Source organism: Simochromis diagramma, unplaced genomic scaffold (assembly GCF_900408965.1).
Source record: "Simochromis diagramma unplaced genomic scaffold, fSimDia1.1 OVJJ01000308.1, whole genome shotgun sequence".
NCBI classification, from domain to species: domain Eukaryota; kingdom Metazoa; phylum Chordata; class Actinopteri; order Cichliformes; family Cichlidae; genus Simochromis; species Simochromis diagramma.
In genome coordinates this window covers 2,947,861-2,964,907 of record NW_024386785.1, presented here as the reverse complement: position 1 = coordinate 2,964,907, position 17,047 = coordinate 2,947,861, and the positions used below count along the sequence as shown (strand labels likewise).

The 17,047-nt window shown below is 41.7% G+C and overlaps 2 protein-coding genes across 2 annotated transcripts in view; both read right to left on the bottom strand.

Moving 5' to 3' along the window:
- Window positions 1-17,010, bottom strand: part of LOC120728121 (neural cell adhesion molecule L1.1-like) — a 589,469-nt gene extending 572,459 nt beyond the window's left edge. The window contains exon 1 of the mRNA XM_040022862.1: window positions 16,973-17,010. The gene's annotated coding sequence lies outside the window, so the exon portion shown is untranslated. The remainder of the gene's footprint in view (window positions 1-16,972) is intronic.
- On the bottom strand, window positions 190-13,546 carry ccdc135 (coiled-coil domain containing 135). Its single transcript, XM_040022569.1, has 19 exons — window positions 13,448-13,546; window positions 12,419-12,502; window positions 11,808-11,946; window positions 11,567-11,692; window positions 10,378-10,572; window positions 10,134-10,286; window positions 9,487-9,692; window positions 9,435-9,450; window positions 9,259-9,393; window positions 7,252-7,318; window positions 6,973-7,101; window positions 6,498-6,626; window positions 5,585-5,799; window positions 5,259-5,471; window positions 5,037-5,147; window positions 4,817-4,912; window positions 1,834-1,980; window positions 775-911; window positions 190-676 (listed from the first exon to the last, which is right to left on the bottom strand). The coding sequence occupies exons 2-19, from the start codon at window positions 12,454-12,456 to the stop codon at window positions 589-591; spliced, it is 2,340 nt and encodes a 779-aa protein (XP_039878503.1). The 5' UTR covers window positions 12,457-12,502; window positions 13,448-13,546; the 3' UTR covers window positions 190-588.
- Window positions 17,011-17,047: the final 37 nt, after the last annotated feature.

The window sequence follows — 17,047 nt, the reverse complement described above, 5'->3', positions numbered from 1 at the left end:
AACTGAGACGCCCGTCTCGAGTCGTGTTTCCGCCGGGTCAGAATCCAAGAATCGGGAGCAACGACAGCTGGTGACACAGCGTCTCCAAACCAAACATCACAGCAGGTCTTTAACTTTCACTCTTGCTGCTCTCCTTCTGTCACAAATCCCTCCTGACACTCATCTCCACCCGCTCCACCCCAAGTATTTAAACTCATCCACATTCACTTTCTTGACTCCTTGAATGTTTCCATCTGTCTCCCTCTCTTTCACACACACGTATTCCATTTTGCTTCCCTGATTATATTTGCTTCACCTGAATCATGAAATCGCAGGACCCCAGATACCTTATGATTTGTATTTATTTGTTGATTGATTTCGTAGCAACAACCATAAATATCAGATCTAGAGGCAGTCGTGTACAGAGGACCCTCGTGTACGAAGTCTTACACACGGTCTGAAAAATCTAAATGTCAAAAATAAAAAGATGAAGAAAAACAAAGCAAACAAAAGCAGACACGTGTGTAGTTGTATCATTTGGTTGTGTAACGAACAAACACCAATATTTGTTTTTACTGTTAAAACAAAAAGGCGACAGGTGTGTGCGGCTCAGCTGTCCATCAGAGAGGAGAGCTTCAGTTCCTGGCAGAGATCCTCCTGAACATCCTTGTGTGTCTCCTCTCCGCTCCGCATATCCCTGAACACACACACACACACACACACAATAAGTTTGTGTTTTTAAACGTGAATCTTTGGGTGTGTCTTGGAAAATTGGGCTGAGGTGGGTGTGGGTACATGTGCAGCTGCTGCAGGGCGGCTTTAATTTGGCTTCTTATCTCGTCGCAGTGCTGCTGGTCCCGCTCCCGATGTTTTCTCAGTTCGTCCAATTTCATCTTTAACCACTCCTGCGTCTTCCCCACCTCTGCTATGTCCTGAACACACATTTTTAACAACCATGTCAGTTTGTTTGAACCCTCGCTGCTTCTGTTGTCACCATTCTGACTTCCAGCCCCATTTATTGTTGTACTTTACTAGAAGAGCTTTGTGTGACTCACAGTCCAAACAGTCCTTGTTTATCTTGCACAGCTCTTAGTTTATCTGCCTAAAACAAGCTGTTATAGCCTTTATCTTCCGTTAAAGCAGCATGCCGGGTCACATGTTCAGTTTGGCACATTTTTACCCCAGATTCTGGATCCTGTTACATCAATGGACAGTATGTACTTACAAATCTAACTAAAAGAAAACACTGATGTACATCAAATGCCTGTTTTAGTCTGAGATGAGACGTTGTCCAGGGTTTTATCAAAGGAAAGAATTCTGGCACCTGTCGAGAAGGTTTTACCGTCCACCAAAGGACAAGAACCTGGACGGATTGTAACAAGTTTCTGCAAAGTGTATTTACCTGAATTTACTTATCAAACATCCAAAAATAAAAATGACTTCTATTAAGCCAGACAACAGAACCATCGATCGTGGCTCAAGAGTTGGGCGTTCGCCTTGTAATCGGAAGGTTGCCGGTTCGTTTGGACAGTCCCGGTCGTTGTGTCCTTGGGCAAGACACTTCACCCGTTGCCTACTGGTGGTGGTCAGAGGGCCCGGTGGCGCCAGTGTCCGGCAGCCTCGCCTCTGTCAGTGCTCCCCAGGGTGGCTGTGGCTACAATGTAGCTGCCATCACCAGTGTGTGGATGTGTGTGTGAATGTGTGGATGACTGGTTGTGTAAAGCGCTTTGGGGTCCTTAGGGACCAGTAAAGCGCTATATAAATACAGGCCATTTACCATTTTACTATACAGGCCCACCTGTGCAGCAAACAAGACTGGTCACCCAGAGTCACTGTGTGAGGCTTCACTGGTACCTTCACGTATTGTTCTTGAATGATTTTGATTTTCTCCTCTGTTTCGATGTCAAAATATGGATTCAGGTCTTCCTTCTTCACATCTTGGTCTTTGTCGATCTCCTCAGACAGATACTTCTGCAAAATGTTTTTAAGTTCACCATTTTCCTGAAAAAAAGCACAAAGAGTCAAAAGGATTGATGCAACAAGAATCATTTAAAAAAAGAAAATAAACTGCAACAAACACCTGAGATAAAAAAAAATAACAAAGAAGATCAAAACCTATAACAGCAGCAAGAGATTTAGACAATATTACTCCAAATTAAAAGACAGATGTTTAATTCATTTTTTAAAATGCTGTTTTGATATTAAAGAGGTTCCACAGATAGACAGCGGGCCTCATCCATCATCAAACTCCAGAGCTGAAAAATGAAACCGCCTGAGTATCAAAAGCTGCAGTTCCTCTAATGGCCACTTGAGGCAGACTCAGAAAACAAGTCCGTCTCCAGACTCCACGTTTCTGCCTTTAAAAGAATAAATCCAATCAAGGTAATGATGGCGGGAGAGCATTCCACAGCCTGGGGGCCACCGCTCTAAAAGATCTCAAACACCACTGGCAAAAAAGCAGCTCCATGCCATGACAGAGCCTCCACCGTGTTAGGTGGAGGTCTAGATAGGTGGAGACTGTTGTGCTTCTCCGGACCTTCTCTGTACTGAATGACAATGAAGAATCTGCTTTCAGCTTCTCCCTTGTTGCAGGGCCACATCTGACCCTGCCATGTGACTCACCACCAGTGTTGGGAAGGCCTATGCTGTTTTATCTTGTGTTCTTTTTTTAATATAGGGCTGTTTTAATTTTTATGTATTATGTGTTTTATTTATTTTTTATTTATTCTATTGTTTTTAACTTATTTTCTGTACTTTGGTCCTGTGCTGCGTATTTTAAAGTGCTTTATAAATAGATGGGAAGGTTATTTGAAAATGTATTCCACTACAGATTACAGAATACATGCCCCAAAATGTATTTTGTAATGTATTGAATGTAGTATTGCTGTGTGATTTATTAGTATTACTGAAGGTTACTCCCCAGGCCAACACCAGCTAGATTTTTAAATCCTAATATAAAATGAGTAACAGTAGCGCTGACATTAGGTAAAGCTGCAGTTTTTGCAGCGATCTTGTATAGAAAACTATTTCTGTATCAGTAATATGTTTTCTTTTTGTCTGTTAATAATCATGTGGAACTGCACATGATTAATACGTGGAGATCCTGGAGGCGAGTTGGAGAGTTGGAGGGTTTTTACTGTTAGCTCGGTTTCCCTGGGTCTTTTCCCGTGTTGTAGTTGTGTCTTATTTTGAAAGATATATTTACACGTTACCATAGTGACCAGAGAGCATTGAGGGGCAGAGAGGAGGATGTTACACTCAGTGTTGTTGGCGCATTTCAGGAGGACGCTGCTAATAAAGTTACACAATTACACAGTGAATTCACGTTTATTATTATATTTACAAAATGCCACAGTTTGTGTCGGTTGTATCGTTTTATTTTGGTGTATTTATCCGCGACACCTTAAAGGCTCCATGAAAATATTGTCTGACATTAAACCGTCCGTGGCACAAAAAAGGTTGAGGACCGCTGTGACAGAGAATGGGCATCTTCTTTTTGTTTTCATATTTTAATTTATATTTTATTGTGTTGTGGTTTGCAGTGTTTTGTGTTGTTTCACTTTAAATTTGTTCAAAAGGAAAAAGCTGAAAATTTAGATATTTAAAAGTTAAAATGTAAATAGTTGGTTTTTGCATTATATAGTTTATTTATTACATTTTATGTGGCGTGAATAAATAAAAGTATATTCACGATGGCCCCTACAGACAAAGCATGTACAAACTCCAAAATACGTACAAATTTGAAAACACAACAGCAGTGCTCCAGGACGCTCGGCGCAGTGTTGAGCTTTTGTTACCTCGTGGCTACACAAGCCAGGAAGTACCAACGACTGGATTTGGTGTGTGGTAGTAACAGGTAAATGAACATTTTTAATCATTTGAATATGTGTGTATAAATACACAAACAATACACATATGCTTTCAGTTATGTAATTGAATTTGATCTAGGCAGCTCTGTTTTGGAAGTTCAGTTAACGCTAGCAACGTTAACGGTAGCACCTTATATATTTATATTTAAACATATATAAATATAACCACATTTTTTAAACTTTAGTAATTCCTTTTGTGCATAATTGTATATTGTTGTTGCTAATAAATAAATTAAAGCAACAAAACAACCTGAAGAGTCGGTTGGGAGCCGAAGGAGCTGGAATTCACATCACTAGTACAGAGATCTGTATATATGTGAACATTTACACATTACAAACTGAAGTTCTGAAAGCCAGTCGCACAATCTTATTCAACAGATCATTGTCTATTACACATTAAAAAAAGTATACCAGGAAGTTCTTAGCCATGAATGTTTATCCAGATTCAAGCCTGAGCACAATCTGGATGTAAACTGATTGTGTTACTTGTACTTAAGAAAAAATCAAACTAACAGATGTGAATCATCTGGAATCTCGAGGGACCTGGTCTTCTTTTAAACAACATTTCTGTGTGTAAATATTTGTAAAAGTCTTTATTTGATATATAATCTACTAAATTTTCAGTGAGTCAAATGTTTAACTTTCTTAAAGTAGTCGAAGATTGTAAAAACAGCTTTAGATATCCCCTATTGTGAAGGAGGTCGAATGTTGTGTGAAATCGTGAATACGTACAAATTTGAAAACACAACAGAAGTGCTCCAGGACGCTCGGGCGTAGTGTTGAGCTTTTGTTACCTCGTGGCTACACAAGCCAGGAATGTTGTGTGAAATCCAAATAAAATACAAATGCATTTCACTGGGACATCTTACTTTGATTTTGATGGCAGCAACGCATCTCAAAAATGTGGAAGGGGGGCAACAAAAGTCGGGGAATGTGAGCAGCAGAGAAAGAAACAGCTGGTGTCTCACCTTTTTCTGTTTCCTGCCGTGGACGAGGGCAGCTGCTCGGCTCCACAGCTTCATTTCTTTAGTCTCCTTTTCACGGAGGGTCACAACGTCTCTCATCTGTTCACACATCAATACAGAACATCTTTAACTGAACTTACAGGTACTTTTCCTAATTACCCTGGGAAAACTTTAAGAATGAAGGCGTTGTGGGGACTACTCTTTTAATCCAGGGTGTGGTTACCTCTTTCACCGACCGCATAATATAATGAGTCAACTTCACTTCAACCTCCATCAGTTCCACCAGCATCTTATGCAGGGTTACGGCTGTGAACGGCTTCGCAGATAGATCCACCTTAAGTATCAGTGGAGTGCATGAACCCAGAGGCAGATTAGAAGCTTTTAGACTGAAAAAATGTAACTGTGATATCTGCTGTATGTATTGTCATGCATTTGCGACGTGTACCTGGAAGGTGGAGATCATGTCAAGAGAGATTTCCTGTGCGTTCCTTTTTTCTGAGCCCAGTGGCTTGATGAAGCTGATCTTTGAAGGGATCAATCGGTCCTCCGTTAAGTGGTAGTTCAACTCAATCAGTTTCTCTGGTATCAGGAACACTCGCTCAGCCACGTCTTCATTGGCTGGTTTGGAGCCGTTTCTATGGAAACGCTCTACCACTTTCTGGATGAGCAATAAACAAAACAAACAAAACACATCCACATAAGCATCCTGTGGCTTCTAAAAACAAAGCAATTTTTACGAAGTGGTCTGTGTGTTTGTTTCCTGTCATTTACCAGTATGGGCACTTCCTCCCTGTGTGAGTTCTCGCTGAGCAGCTGGATATGGTTTTTGAAGTAGACGTGCCGGTAATGGAGGAAGTCGCTCCGGCCTTCGAAGAGCTCGATTAATTCTTTCGGCGACAGCACCCTCCGCACCAGGTCGTCAACGCGAGCACCGCTGAAGTGCATTTCAACCTCAGTGCCCACAGTAAGTGATTTGACCCTCAAAACTGAACGAAAAAGAAACACACCTACTCTCAGCTCACTCGTTCATCACTTCTCTGACATTATCATTTAGAATGAGTCACTATTTTCCTGCTCACTCCAAAGCTGCTGAAGGCTCACACATGGAGCAAGTGACAACATTCAGTTGCATGTCTGAGCTGCTCGGGAGCTTGCAGCTGACGCCAAAACTCAGTCACAGACTGTGTAAAAGACATCGCCATCATAACATGCCCACTGGACTACGAAGTCCCGTACTGAGAGCTCATGATGAACACTGCTGTTTCTGTTTTGGGGGAGGATATGACCATCAAACTGCATGCTCATTGGCTAACGGCTTGTCAATCACAAGTCATTCTGGAATGAGTAATACCCCCGACTTAGACTGATGGTATAACACATGAAGTCTCTCTTTGTCTGTTTGTCTGCAAACTCCACAATCAGACGCTGAGCAGCTAAAAAGGCCCACCGGCTCTTATCTATATCACAGATTATGACGCCATCGTGTTACCTAGGATGTTCAGCCTGAGCCGAGCTGTAATGTTAGCTGAGTCAAACTTTCTTAAACTGATGATTTCTAGAATAAAACAGCTGCTGGTGTTTGTCAGATGTATTTTAGGTGCCTTCGGCTGCACTGTATTAAGATCTAACATGAAAAATGTTACTACACAGCGCCTCTGAGGACGGCTGCAGAAAGCCGGCTTACACAGCAGGTGACGTTTTCTTCCATGTCTGAAGCGCTCTGTGGTGATCTTATTGATATTGTCCACCTCCTTCTCCTCCAGGAAGTCGCTCCTGTCTTGATACCACTCCTTCACCGTGGCGACCTCAGTGCCTTCAACGCACACTCACAGGTTACTCATTACAAACAACACAACCATAAATCATCTCACTAACGAACTAAAAATATAAAAGAAGTTGTCTAATTTATTAAAAATATCAAAAACTACATATTTTACAAACCAACTTAAAAAGATTAGTACACTGAGAAAATCTCAGAAATCTGAGAACGTCTGAGGAGTGCATGAGGAGCGCTGCTGGGAGATGCTCCTGCTGGAGAACTGCACCAAATCGATTGAGAAAGATTTTCCAGAAACTCATGAATTCCCCTTTTTTCCTTGTAAAGAAAAGCACATTCACGTCTACATGAAGACAGAAAAGCGTGTTTCTCTGGCACTCACAGCCTCGGTCTTTGTATTTGGTCAGTCGTGTGACAACGCCGTATAACGTTTTGGACGTTGCAAACCTCTCCAGCTGGGCTTGTTTGTAGCGGATCACCTTCTTTCCTCCTGGCCAGCGGTTCTTCAGGGCTGAATAATAAAGAAGAGGCAGTATTTGTGCAGGTTTGACAGCATCAGGTGACGTCTGTTTGGGTTCTAGAGGTTAAATCTTGAACTCCTAAAGCTGAAGTAAAACTGGTGAACAATGTACAAGGTAATGTTCGTACAAACAGAGCCTACCTTCTGTTGAGATGGCAATGTAGCTGACCCAGGATCTCGGCATCTCCAAAACGTTGGGCACGCCCTCCTTCGAGACAAAAAAAGTTCAATTTACATTTATTGTATTCACAGTAAAATCGTGTTTCATTTGCATTCACAAAATGACCTGAATCAGTTCGTCTCAGGAAATTAATAGAAATGTACTAAAAAATAAATGAAAAGAAGTGAAATGACAACACAGAGCTGAAAATATCAGCATAACTTTTGCAGCACAGGACACCAGCGTTTCACTCTGAGAGTCTCGTTTAAGTGTTTAAATTACTAATGTTGAAAGAAGAACTGTTGTTAACAGAGTTGTTGATAGCAGGAAGTAAGTGTGTACTAACTGTTTAAGAGCCTCATCCTTTCATTTGTCATTCAGTCAGAGAGGTCAAATATTTCCTTTAAATTTCCTTTAATGAAGTAAAAATGTACGACTGTCTCGGTCCGGGTCGGTGACCCAGTGTTTTCGTTTTTGTACTTTCACTTTTGATTTTATAATGAATTATGAGTGCGCGTGTTTTGGTTTCCCAGTGTTGTTTTGTGTCTAGTGTAGTCAGTGTGTTAAGCCCACGTCTCTGAGTCTGTGTCTTTGCGTGTGTGTGGTTCCTGTTTTACTTTGAAGGTGTGTGTCTGATGTCAGTGTGTTCACGTTACGTTTCCCCTGTCCCGTCATGTCTGATTACTCCCAGCTGTGCCCTCCTCCTCCTTCCCTCGTTATCCTCTGTGTATTTTAGCCTCGTGTTGGCGTCTGTTAGTTGCTGCGTTATCTCCATCTGTCATTCTGTGTATTTCCCTGCATCTCTGTTTCTGTTAGTTTTCCCAGTTTAGGTTTTGTTTACATTCTCACCCTCGCCGTGTCTGTTTGTATCACCGTCTGATGAATAAACTCACTTGCATCTGAGCTGCCTGCATCTTGGGTCCTCTAATAATCCACACGATGATGTGATCTTACAGTAAAGTTTTTTTTAATTTACAATGTTTTTAAATACAAACTGAAATGAATTACATCAGAGTTAAAACATTAATAAAAAAGTAAAGCTAATATCTTAATGTGGTGTCACTCTGTTAGGTTCATATCTGACCAACCAATCAGTATTTGATCTGTAATTAACTGTATTTTGTCGTTACAGACAGAATACAACTTTTTTCTGGATGTTTGAAAAAGGTCAATCATTCAAATTTTACACATAAGAAGGCAATGCCTCTTTAAAAGTAAATATAAATTAAATATCCAAGATTATGTGTAAAAAAATTAACATTATATTGTTGTATTTATTGTTAAATCCCAAATGAGGCATTAGGCTCCACCTCCTCTGTCCTGATTGGGTGATCAGTCATCAGAGCGGTCTGTGGAGCGATTCTGACTGCGTGCCGACTCACTGGGTTCTGCGGGCTCACGCTGCTGTGATTGTCTCTGAGGGCTCCTTTTGTTTTGTGATCCCTCGTTTTCTCACGTTTATGTGCTCGTTAGGTAGATTATCTTTGTAGATTTGATTTTCTTTGGAGTTAGGTAAGTTCCTTTTTTTTCTATTAGGGATTTAGAAAATAAAAGTTTGTTATATTATAAATGTCAGTCTGAACCAGAGCTTTAAATTAGGAGGGACTTTATGTGAGCCCCTCTTAGCCCGTAGGCTAGCCAGGAGAATCTATTTACAGCTTCTACAGCAGTATTTTGACTTCTTCTGGGTGGTATATGTGGTATTTTTTGATGATATTAACTGTGGATCAAATATACTGAAATACAGCTGACCCCTGCTCCATGCTTGTTGCTGCCATTTGTGTATCACAGCCTGGAAGCACATTTTAATGCACCTTGTCCCCAAAGAGCCAGAGATTTTCTTGATTTCTGATTTTCCTTTCAGGACATTAGGGCTTATATGTATGAAAGCTAGAAGAGCTCCAGGCCTGCTGAGGAGAACATACAAATTTCAATCAGCTAAGGTTTTTGCTTTCTGACACCCAGAGAAACACACATGCATTCGGTACCTGCACCAGGTTCCCTTTGCCCATCATTTTAGCCTCTTTTCTCTTCAGGACTTCTTGAATCAGTTGCTTTTTGCTTGATGCTCCAAACAAGACTGGCTCCCACGTTTTCAAATCATCCAGGTCAAACATCATGTCCTACACACGCAGAATATTTCATCAAACCTGCTCCGTTCTGCCTCTGCTATTTTGACTCTAACCGTGCACATGGACTCACAGCACAGCCGTTACTGCAGTCCCTGCATGTTCACAAAGTAGTTGAGGTTGTTCCACACACTCTCGATGCCCAGGAAGTTGTCACTGTTGGTGGGGTAGCTGATCCCGGTCAGAGGGTCGATGAAGACGTTCTCCTGGACGTCCTGACAGCCCGCCAGCACGAGCACCCAGCAGTGCACCCGCAGGCCTCGCAGCGGGTCGGCCAGCTGCCGATCGTTCTCCTGCTCGCACAGAGAATTCATAGTGATGACACAACATACACCATCATTACTGATCTTCAGTCAGAATATTCAGTGAATTTGTATAACACTTCAAACCAGTCTCATAAAAATCCAACAGAAAACACATGAAATACATCGATGAACATGAAAAACGCAAAGGAGGAAAAATAGCTACAGTTTAAAAGTCAAATTAAATTATGTAAATGCTTTTATATGATCTTACACTTGATTTTAATTAACAGAAAGTAAAAGACAGACAAGCTTAGGTTAAAGGCACCCAGGATGAGCTGCTGTTGCAGGGTAAACACCACCTCGTCTTGTAAACAGACTTTCTTACATAGATCCTGTGCATGTGACTCTTAGCCTATAAATGTCATATCTCATGAGAGCCTTTATTGCAGCATAGATGCAGTCGCTCTTGTAGAGAAAAGATCACTTTACCTCTTGTTGTTTTTGTTTTACAAGCAGCGCAGCTTCAGCCTCCTGCTTCTTCTTCTCTTGCTCGGCCAGAAAACGACTCTTGAGCTGCAGCTGCAGCTTCACTGAGTATTTATCATCCTGGTCCTTCTGTTCTGGGGTCACATCCTGCACAGCCTGCACGCAAACACACAACCAAGAAGTCACTTTCACATCTGGCAGTCAACAATCTGATTGTCGACCACATGTGCACGCTGCACGCACTTACCTTGACCTCGGGGTCCAGCAGGGGGCACTGCTGCAGGCTCTGATCGAGCAGACACATCTCTTTGACGGCGTAGCCGCTGACGCAGTAGGCATCGTAGTCTTCGCCGAGCAGCAGGCTGCACAGCAGAGTGGCATACTCAAAACACGTGGCTCTCTGACTCTGCAGCACCGAGGTGGGAGAGGAAAGGACCTTCGGCTGCAATGGGAGACACGCACAATCAGACACACACTGAGAGAAGGTGCATGCATGTGTGCATTTATTGATGTGAATGTGATTATGTTCTGCAGCCTTGTTTCTTTTGTCATCCACCATGTTGAGAAGCTGAAACATGTTCAGAACAATGACTGTATATAAAAGAAAGAAGAGCGTCTGACAAGTGAAGCTGTGGAAAACATCCTGATTCTCTAAAATCTGCACTTGAGTCTCTCAGAGGCATGACAGTCAGGTGAAGAGGTCCAGATGCTGCACAGGAGCAGTGGCTGTTAGCACAGGCTGGGTCACTGTACTCCAAATCAATTTTAGTTTCACTTTGCTGTTCTTTGCTGACAGGACTGGCAGCTGGAGATTTCTGCTGCTTCAAGGTGCTCAGAGAAGCTCTTTTGCAACCTTGGTTGCACCAAGTCAACATCTGAGTTGCTGTTTCTTTTCTATCAGCTTAAAGCAGTCTGAACTTTCTCCTCTGATCTCATCTACAAGGACCAAGGAAGTCTTGACCATGTGTTTGTCTGACATGGAGCTGAGCAGGTGAGAGGCTGCTGGGTGTAGATGAACTTTCTTTGCCTTCGGGCTGAACTCTCTCTTCACCTAAACACTCCTCATCCCTGCAGATGCTGCACCGATCTGTCTGCTAAATGATCTCTGTTAGAGTACAAACAGAACCAAGTCCAGCTCCAGTTTCAGCTTCTCAGAAACACATTTCTCTGAGTGTGACATCATCAGTTGCTGGTCATGTGAGGTGTCTGCATACAGACATGACAGGATGACGCGCAGTTAATGTGCAGCTAAACACAAGCAGCCTGTCATATTAGAATTACATTATATGCAATAATTATCTGAATGATGAAAATTACGGTTTCACAAATCAGAAACAGCAGAATAAAAGACGTCCTCTCTAACATGTGCTTTAACTCTCAACCACAGAATACAAAAAATATTTGGTTTGCTCCTAAAACTCAAACATTTCTCTGACCAGCTCCACGGGCGGATCCAGAGGGACCAACGACAGGAAGTCGGCCACAAAAGAGGCACAGCCCTGCCAGTCGAACAGTTCACAGTGGATGGTCGGCGTTGGACGAAGAGACGTCGACACAAACTTCTGAATATGAGAAGAGACAGACGGCGATGCAGAAAGTATTTAGGGTGTTTGCAGATGTGAAGGTCCGATGGGATCTGTTCTTCAGAGACAAAAAGGTTGAGTGAGATAAACCTACCTTTACTCCACATTCGTTTACAGGACAGAGCAGCAGCGGTTTGCGGTCAGGACACAAGTGCGAGTACTGACGCTGGAAGTTTTCTGCGATGGCTAACAGTCGAATCTCTTCTGGAGAGTTGCTCCTGTAGGACTTGGGCCTGAAGAAGGAGAACAGGTGAACACGACCTCAAAGCCACCAGCTTTACCCTACAATGCTTTACATTGTAGGGTAAAGAGCCTACATTAACCCCTGAACATCTAATGTTTCGTATTTGAGCTTTTGAGACTTCTACATCATTGGTGGGAATTTTTCTCTCAGAAAAATCTTAATAAATTGCAGAATAGATTTCAAACAAAACTAAACCTCCATTTTAAATAAATTAGATTTTTCTGTCAGTTATTTCATGGTTCAGACTTTAAAGGGATAATCAAGAGAAAAAGAGAAAAGCTAACAATCAGACGACCCTCTGTGAGCAAAGGCTTTGGCGAGAGTGGGAAGGAAAAACTCCCTTTTAACAGGAAGGAACCTCCAGAACTCCCTGACAGTCTTGTCTAGACAACTAGCTCTTTGCTTGATTTGTATTTTCTTCAGATGTGTGTGTAGTTTTTGAATGAGTGTAAAAAACTTACAGAAGCTTCTCGGAAGCAGCAACTTCCTCCATCTCCATCAGGGCTGCGCTCCTCCTGGATTAAGGTAATTATGTTTATGTGCGCCTGAAGTTTGCACATAAACACACACATGAAAAAAAAACATGAGAAAAGCACACCAGCTCCAATGCTGTGGAAGAGTTTACCTCCCCCACTACGCAGCTTAAAACACATCTGCTTAGACAGGCATCTGGGTAACGTTCATGTGTAATATGTTTTATTTGATTTTATACCTTCTTTATATTGTTATACTGCCTGTTTGATATGATTTTACATTCTCATGTGAAGCACTTGTAATAGCATCTTGTCTACTTTTTTTTTTAAAACAATTTTGCTAATTAAAATAATTCAATCAAATTCGATCTTGTTGTCAGTATTTTCTTATTGTTTAAAAAAAGAGGCTAAAAAATCTTCTGTAAAAACAAACTTAAACACAACTTTAAAATGCCAGAGTTCTGCTCTGGAAATGAGTAGTGCGTATTGAACTGGACAACACCTCATTTACCTTTAAAATGTAAGGAAACTTTGAATACAATAAATAGTTTAGTTTCATGGCGGTCTCCCTGCTGTCTCTGGGCATGTTATCATCACGTGGGTCGAAGCATCTGTTTGTGTGGGACCTTCTGGCCACGCTCTGCAGCTTCGGTGCGATTATATAAAATGTTTTAATTTATTTTTAAGAATAAATGGAAGCCAACAGTTCTTGTAGTCCCCCCGTTATTCATTAATTCCACTTTTCTTTATTTAAAATGTCGTTTTGAGTTTATATCAGCTCTATATTTGTATTTTTCTGTGTGTTTCAAAGATTCAAGATTTAAGTTATTTTTTCTTTGAAATAAAATTCACATCTATTTCCGTTTCAGTTCAGTTTTAGTTCCCTGTGGTAACCATGTCTGCAGTCCCACATACGGAAGTAACCTCGTTTAAAACGTGCTTTTAAATTTCCGGTAACTATCAAACTAAAGTGAGAAACAAACAAACTTTTTGAAAATTGGATAAACTTTTTCTCACCCGGGCTCCGCTAACTGTTTTTAGCTACTTCACATCCGTGACACTCACTCCTAAGCGTTTTCGTTGCCTCGTGTCCATGGTAACAGCCACACGTCACGACGTGAAGGTAAGCTGCATTCAATTACCCTCGGAGTTAATAGGCTTAGAACAGAACAAAACTTCAGAAGATTTGAAACAGAGATGCCAAATTTATTCTGTTTCCTGGGCCAGTTTGATCTGAACTCAGTATGATAGTCAAGCCACTCCAAAATCCTCCCTTTAATTATATAAAAGTACACTTCGAAGATGAACATGTGTGCCTACAGATGGTGTGCTTGGCCTGGAAAGTGAAGCTATTGCCCTTTGAACCTGCATACTTTTTGAAAATGTCAAGAAGACCGAGATCCCTCGTCTCAGCTCCAACCAGAGTAAAAGGCCTAAAACGCAGCTTTTGTGGGTGTAATGTACCACAAAGTGATAGAGTTTAATCTATGTGCTTTGGATGATAGATATTCTTGCTATAATTTAATTTATTATCAAATCTTAAATCTAATCAGAACTAAGTCATTTTTGAGAAACCAACTTTTGAACTGTGATTGATAAATACTGAAGTTTACATACTGAGTGAAAAGAGACTACAAGAGAAAGCACATTCTTAGAGAAAGTAATCAGAAATGAAAAGTATATGGAAGGATCAAACGGTGCCTGGTTGGGTGTGAGACCAGTTCCACGTCCTCGTCCCCTGGGGTGGAGTTTTGTCAGCACATCACCTGTTCCTAATTTCCGGGCCATTATCTGGAGGGTTCTTAAACCAGCGCTGCCTGCCACCCTCTGCCATCCTGCTACCGTTGGTGGTAACTCGGACTTCCTTGTGTTCGTTATTCATGCTCCCCTGTTTTTGGATTAACGTTTTTTCCATCTCCAGTTGTCTCCAGAGCGATCTCCTGTCGCGCTTATCGGTCTACCTGCAGACAAACGATTTCACACTCACCTGCTGCTCAGCCTGCCCTCCTGACCGTCGTGTCAACTGTGGATATATCTCCCCTCTGGACCCTTTGGAACCTGGATCCATCTCACCTGCATACTCCTCCCCTGGACGCTCTCACTGCTACCCCTCCTATGCCAGTCGGCCTGCATCTACAGGTAAGGACATACCATCCACAAGTACTACTGAACTCAACCCGCTCACTTGTTTCCCAGTCCAGTGATACTTCTCTCCTCTGTTGCAGAAGTTCCTGCCTGTGCTCTCCTTGTGTTTCACGTGCCCGAACCTTTCTCCATCCTAAACCTACACATACAGTATTTAAGGTTTGACTCTTAGTAGAAAGACTTTGCTTGCAAAACTTTGAACATAGTAATAAATCTGGTCGATTTCTGGCTAACTAGTTAAAAAGAAAAAACAACTGTATGTGCTGTTAAAGACGTGTCTGGGAACACAATATATGACCATGAAACACTAAACAACACTTTTAAGGGATTTTTTAAAATATAAAACTTTATATTCACCACAGATAAATCTAAAAACAAAACTGGCAAGTTTCATGACGTAACCCTTCCGAAATTACCCCCCCAAAAAAGACCTTACATCACCTACCACTGCAGCCCTCTAACCTCATTTTAAAAACGTATAGAGGTGAACCAATGGTCAGTTTCGGAACTGCCATTATATGTGGTGTTCTCTGGTTGGTCAGTTGTGAATGGAAAAAATAAAACTTGATTGGGCTGCAATCCGAAGGCTGCACAGTGAAGATGTAAGCCTGACAGTCATTTACCTGAAAGTAAAAGCAAGATCTGCTCCTTATGCTATTAGGCCAAAGGTCGACAATGAATTACAGACTTTGTTGAGGGTGGTGTACTGGAATGAGTCAGCCAGAGTGAGTGGGCCACTTCTATAGTACCTGTAATGAAACAAGATGATGCAGTGACAGTCTACGGGGATTTCAAAGTCAATGTACACCCAGTGTTGGAGTTAGAACAATACCCAGTACTGCACATCGATGTTTTGTTTGCAAGTTTGGCTGGAGAGAAAGAAATTCATCAAAACTGATCCCAGTCAGGCATACCTGCAAATGTGTGTTGATGAGAACATGAGAACTATTGACACCAGTGACTCACAGGAGCCTCCACAGACACTGTAGACTAGCCCCAGCTATTCTTTTCTGCACCATCAAAAGTCAAAGCAGTGATGGACTCGCCTGCTCCACAAAATGTGAGTCAACTGTGCAAATATCTGGGACTTCTCAAGTATTATGGAAGGTTTATTCAATATCCTCTTCATCAACGTGAGGACAATGACAAGACATGGGAATGGACAGAGCAGTGTTTAAGCATTGAAAGAGACAAAGACTGCATTATTAGGGACTGATGCTTTAATGCATTTTGATCCTAGGCAACTAGCTTGTGATGCGTCGCCATACAGTGTAGGCGTAGTCATATCTCACATTGGGGCCTTTCACAATAAAGCTCAAGATCCTGTTGAGACTTTTCAAAATAAACTGAAATGATGATGTTATACATTATTCTCAAACATCAAATTTCAGAATATGCATCAAACAAATTACCTCAAATAAAAGTTACTATAAATGGTGCTTACAGTCACCACGTGGATGAAGGCACAGAGAATACCAGCATGGCCAGTGACGATGAGCCAGAACCAGCTAGCTCCATCAGAAGGACCAGTCAAAACAAATCGAGGACCTTCATACTAAACGAGGGGCTCCCTCTGTAGCACGGACGTGGTTTGGTTATGAAAAGTCTGACACTGACCATAAAGCTGTACTATGCAAATTATCCCGCAAACTCGTCCCCACCACAGACTCAGACAAACCTCTTCAACCACCTATGCAGGAATCAGGTGAAAGAGTGTGGAGAGAGTTTACGGGTGAGAAGCAAAAAAGAGCCGTCAGGTGCTAAAAATAAAGACTCAAACGTTAGAACAGGCCGTGTAATGCTCACAAAGAAAACGGCGGCCGTTATAACTTATGTCTAAAAATGTATCATTTCATGCATTGGTCAAAAACTCGAATCCAGGTACACGACGCCCAGCTGATTCACACAAGACTAGTTGCCCGAGATTCACAGGATTGACACAAAATGCACTATTTTGCGATACATATCGTTATCAGGGCGAGAAATGTCTCATACCGGGATATGAGATTTTGGTCATATCGCACAGCCCTGTTTCACACCACGCTAAATGGGGAAGGACCGTGCCATGAATTATTACTGTATATAGAATACACGGACTTGCTTCTTAGGCAGAATGTGGAAGAACAGAACCAGCCCTCCCTTACTGCTACTTTATATAATTTATAAATATATTATTAAAAAAGAAGAAGTTTCTCGGATGAGAGGTGAAATGTCTTCAAGCAACTTAAAGAAGTCCAGATGCTTTTCTTTGCAAGCTCCTTTGACTACGATGACCTGGATGACTGAGAACCTTCACAGACATTATTAAAAAATATAGATTTATAATAGAAACCCAAACATTTCACACATAGGTGCATTTATAGACTGTCAGACAGTTGCTGTGAAAGAGTGAGGGATGTGCTGTTCTCCCAGAGTGAATGGAAACGTGAAGGAGAGGAAGGACCACCTGCTTCAGGTCAGTACATTCAGGCC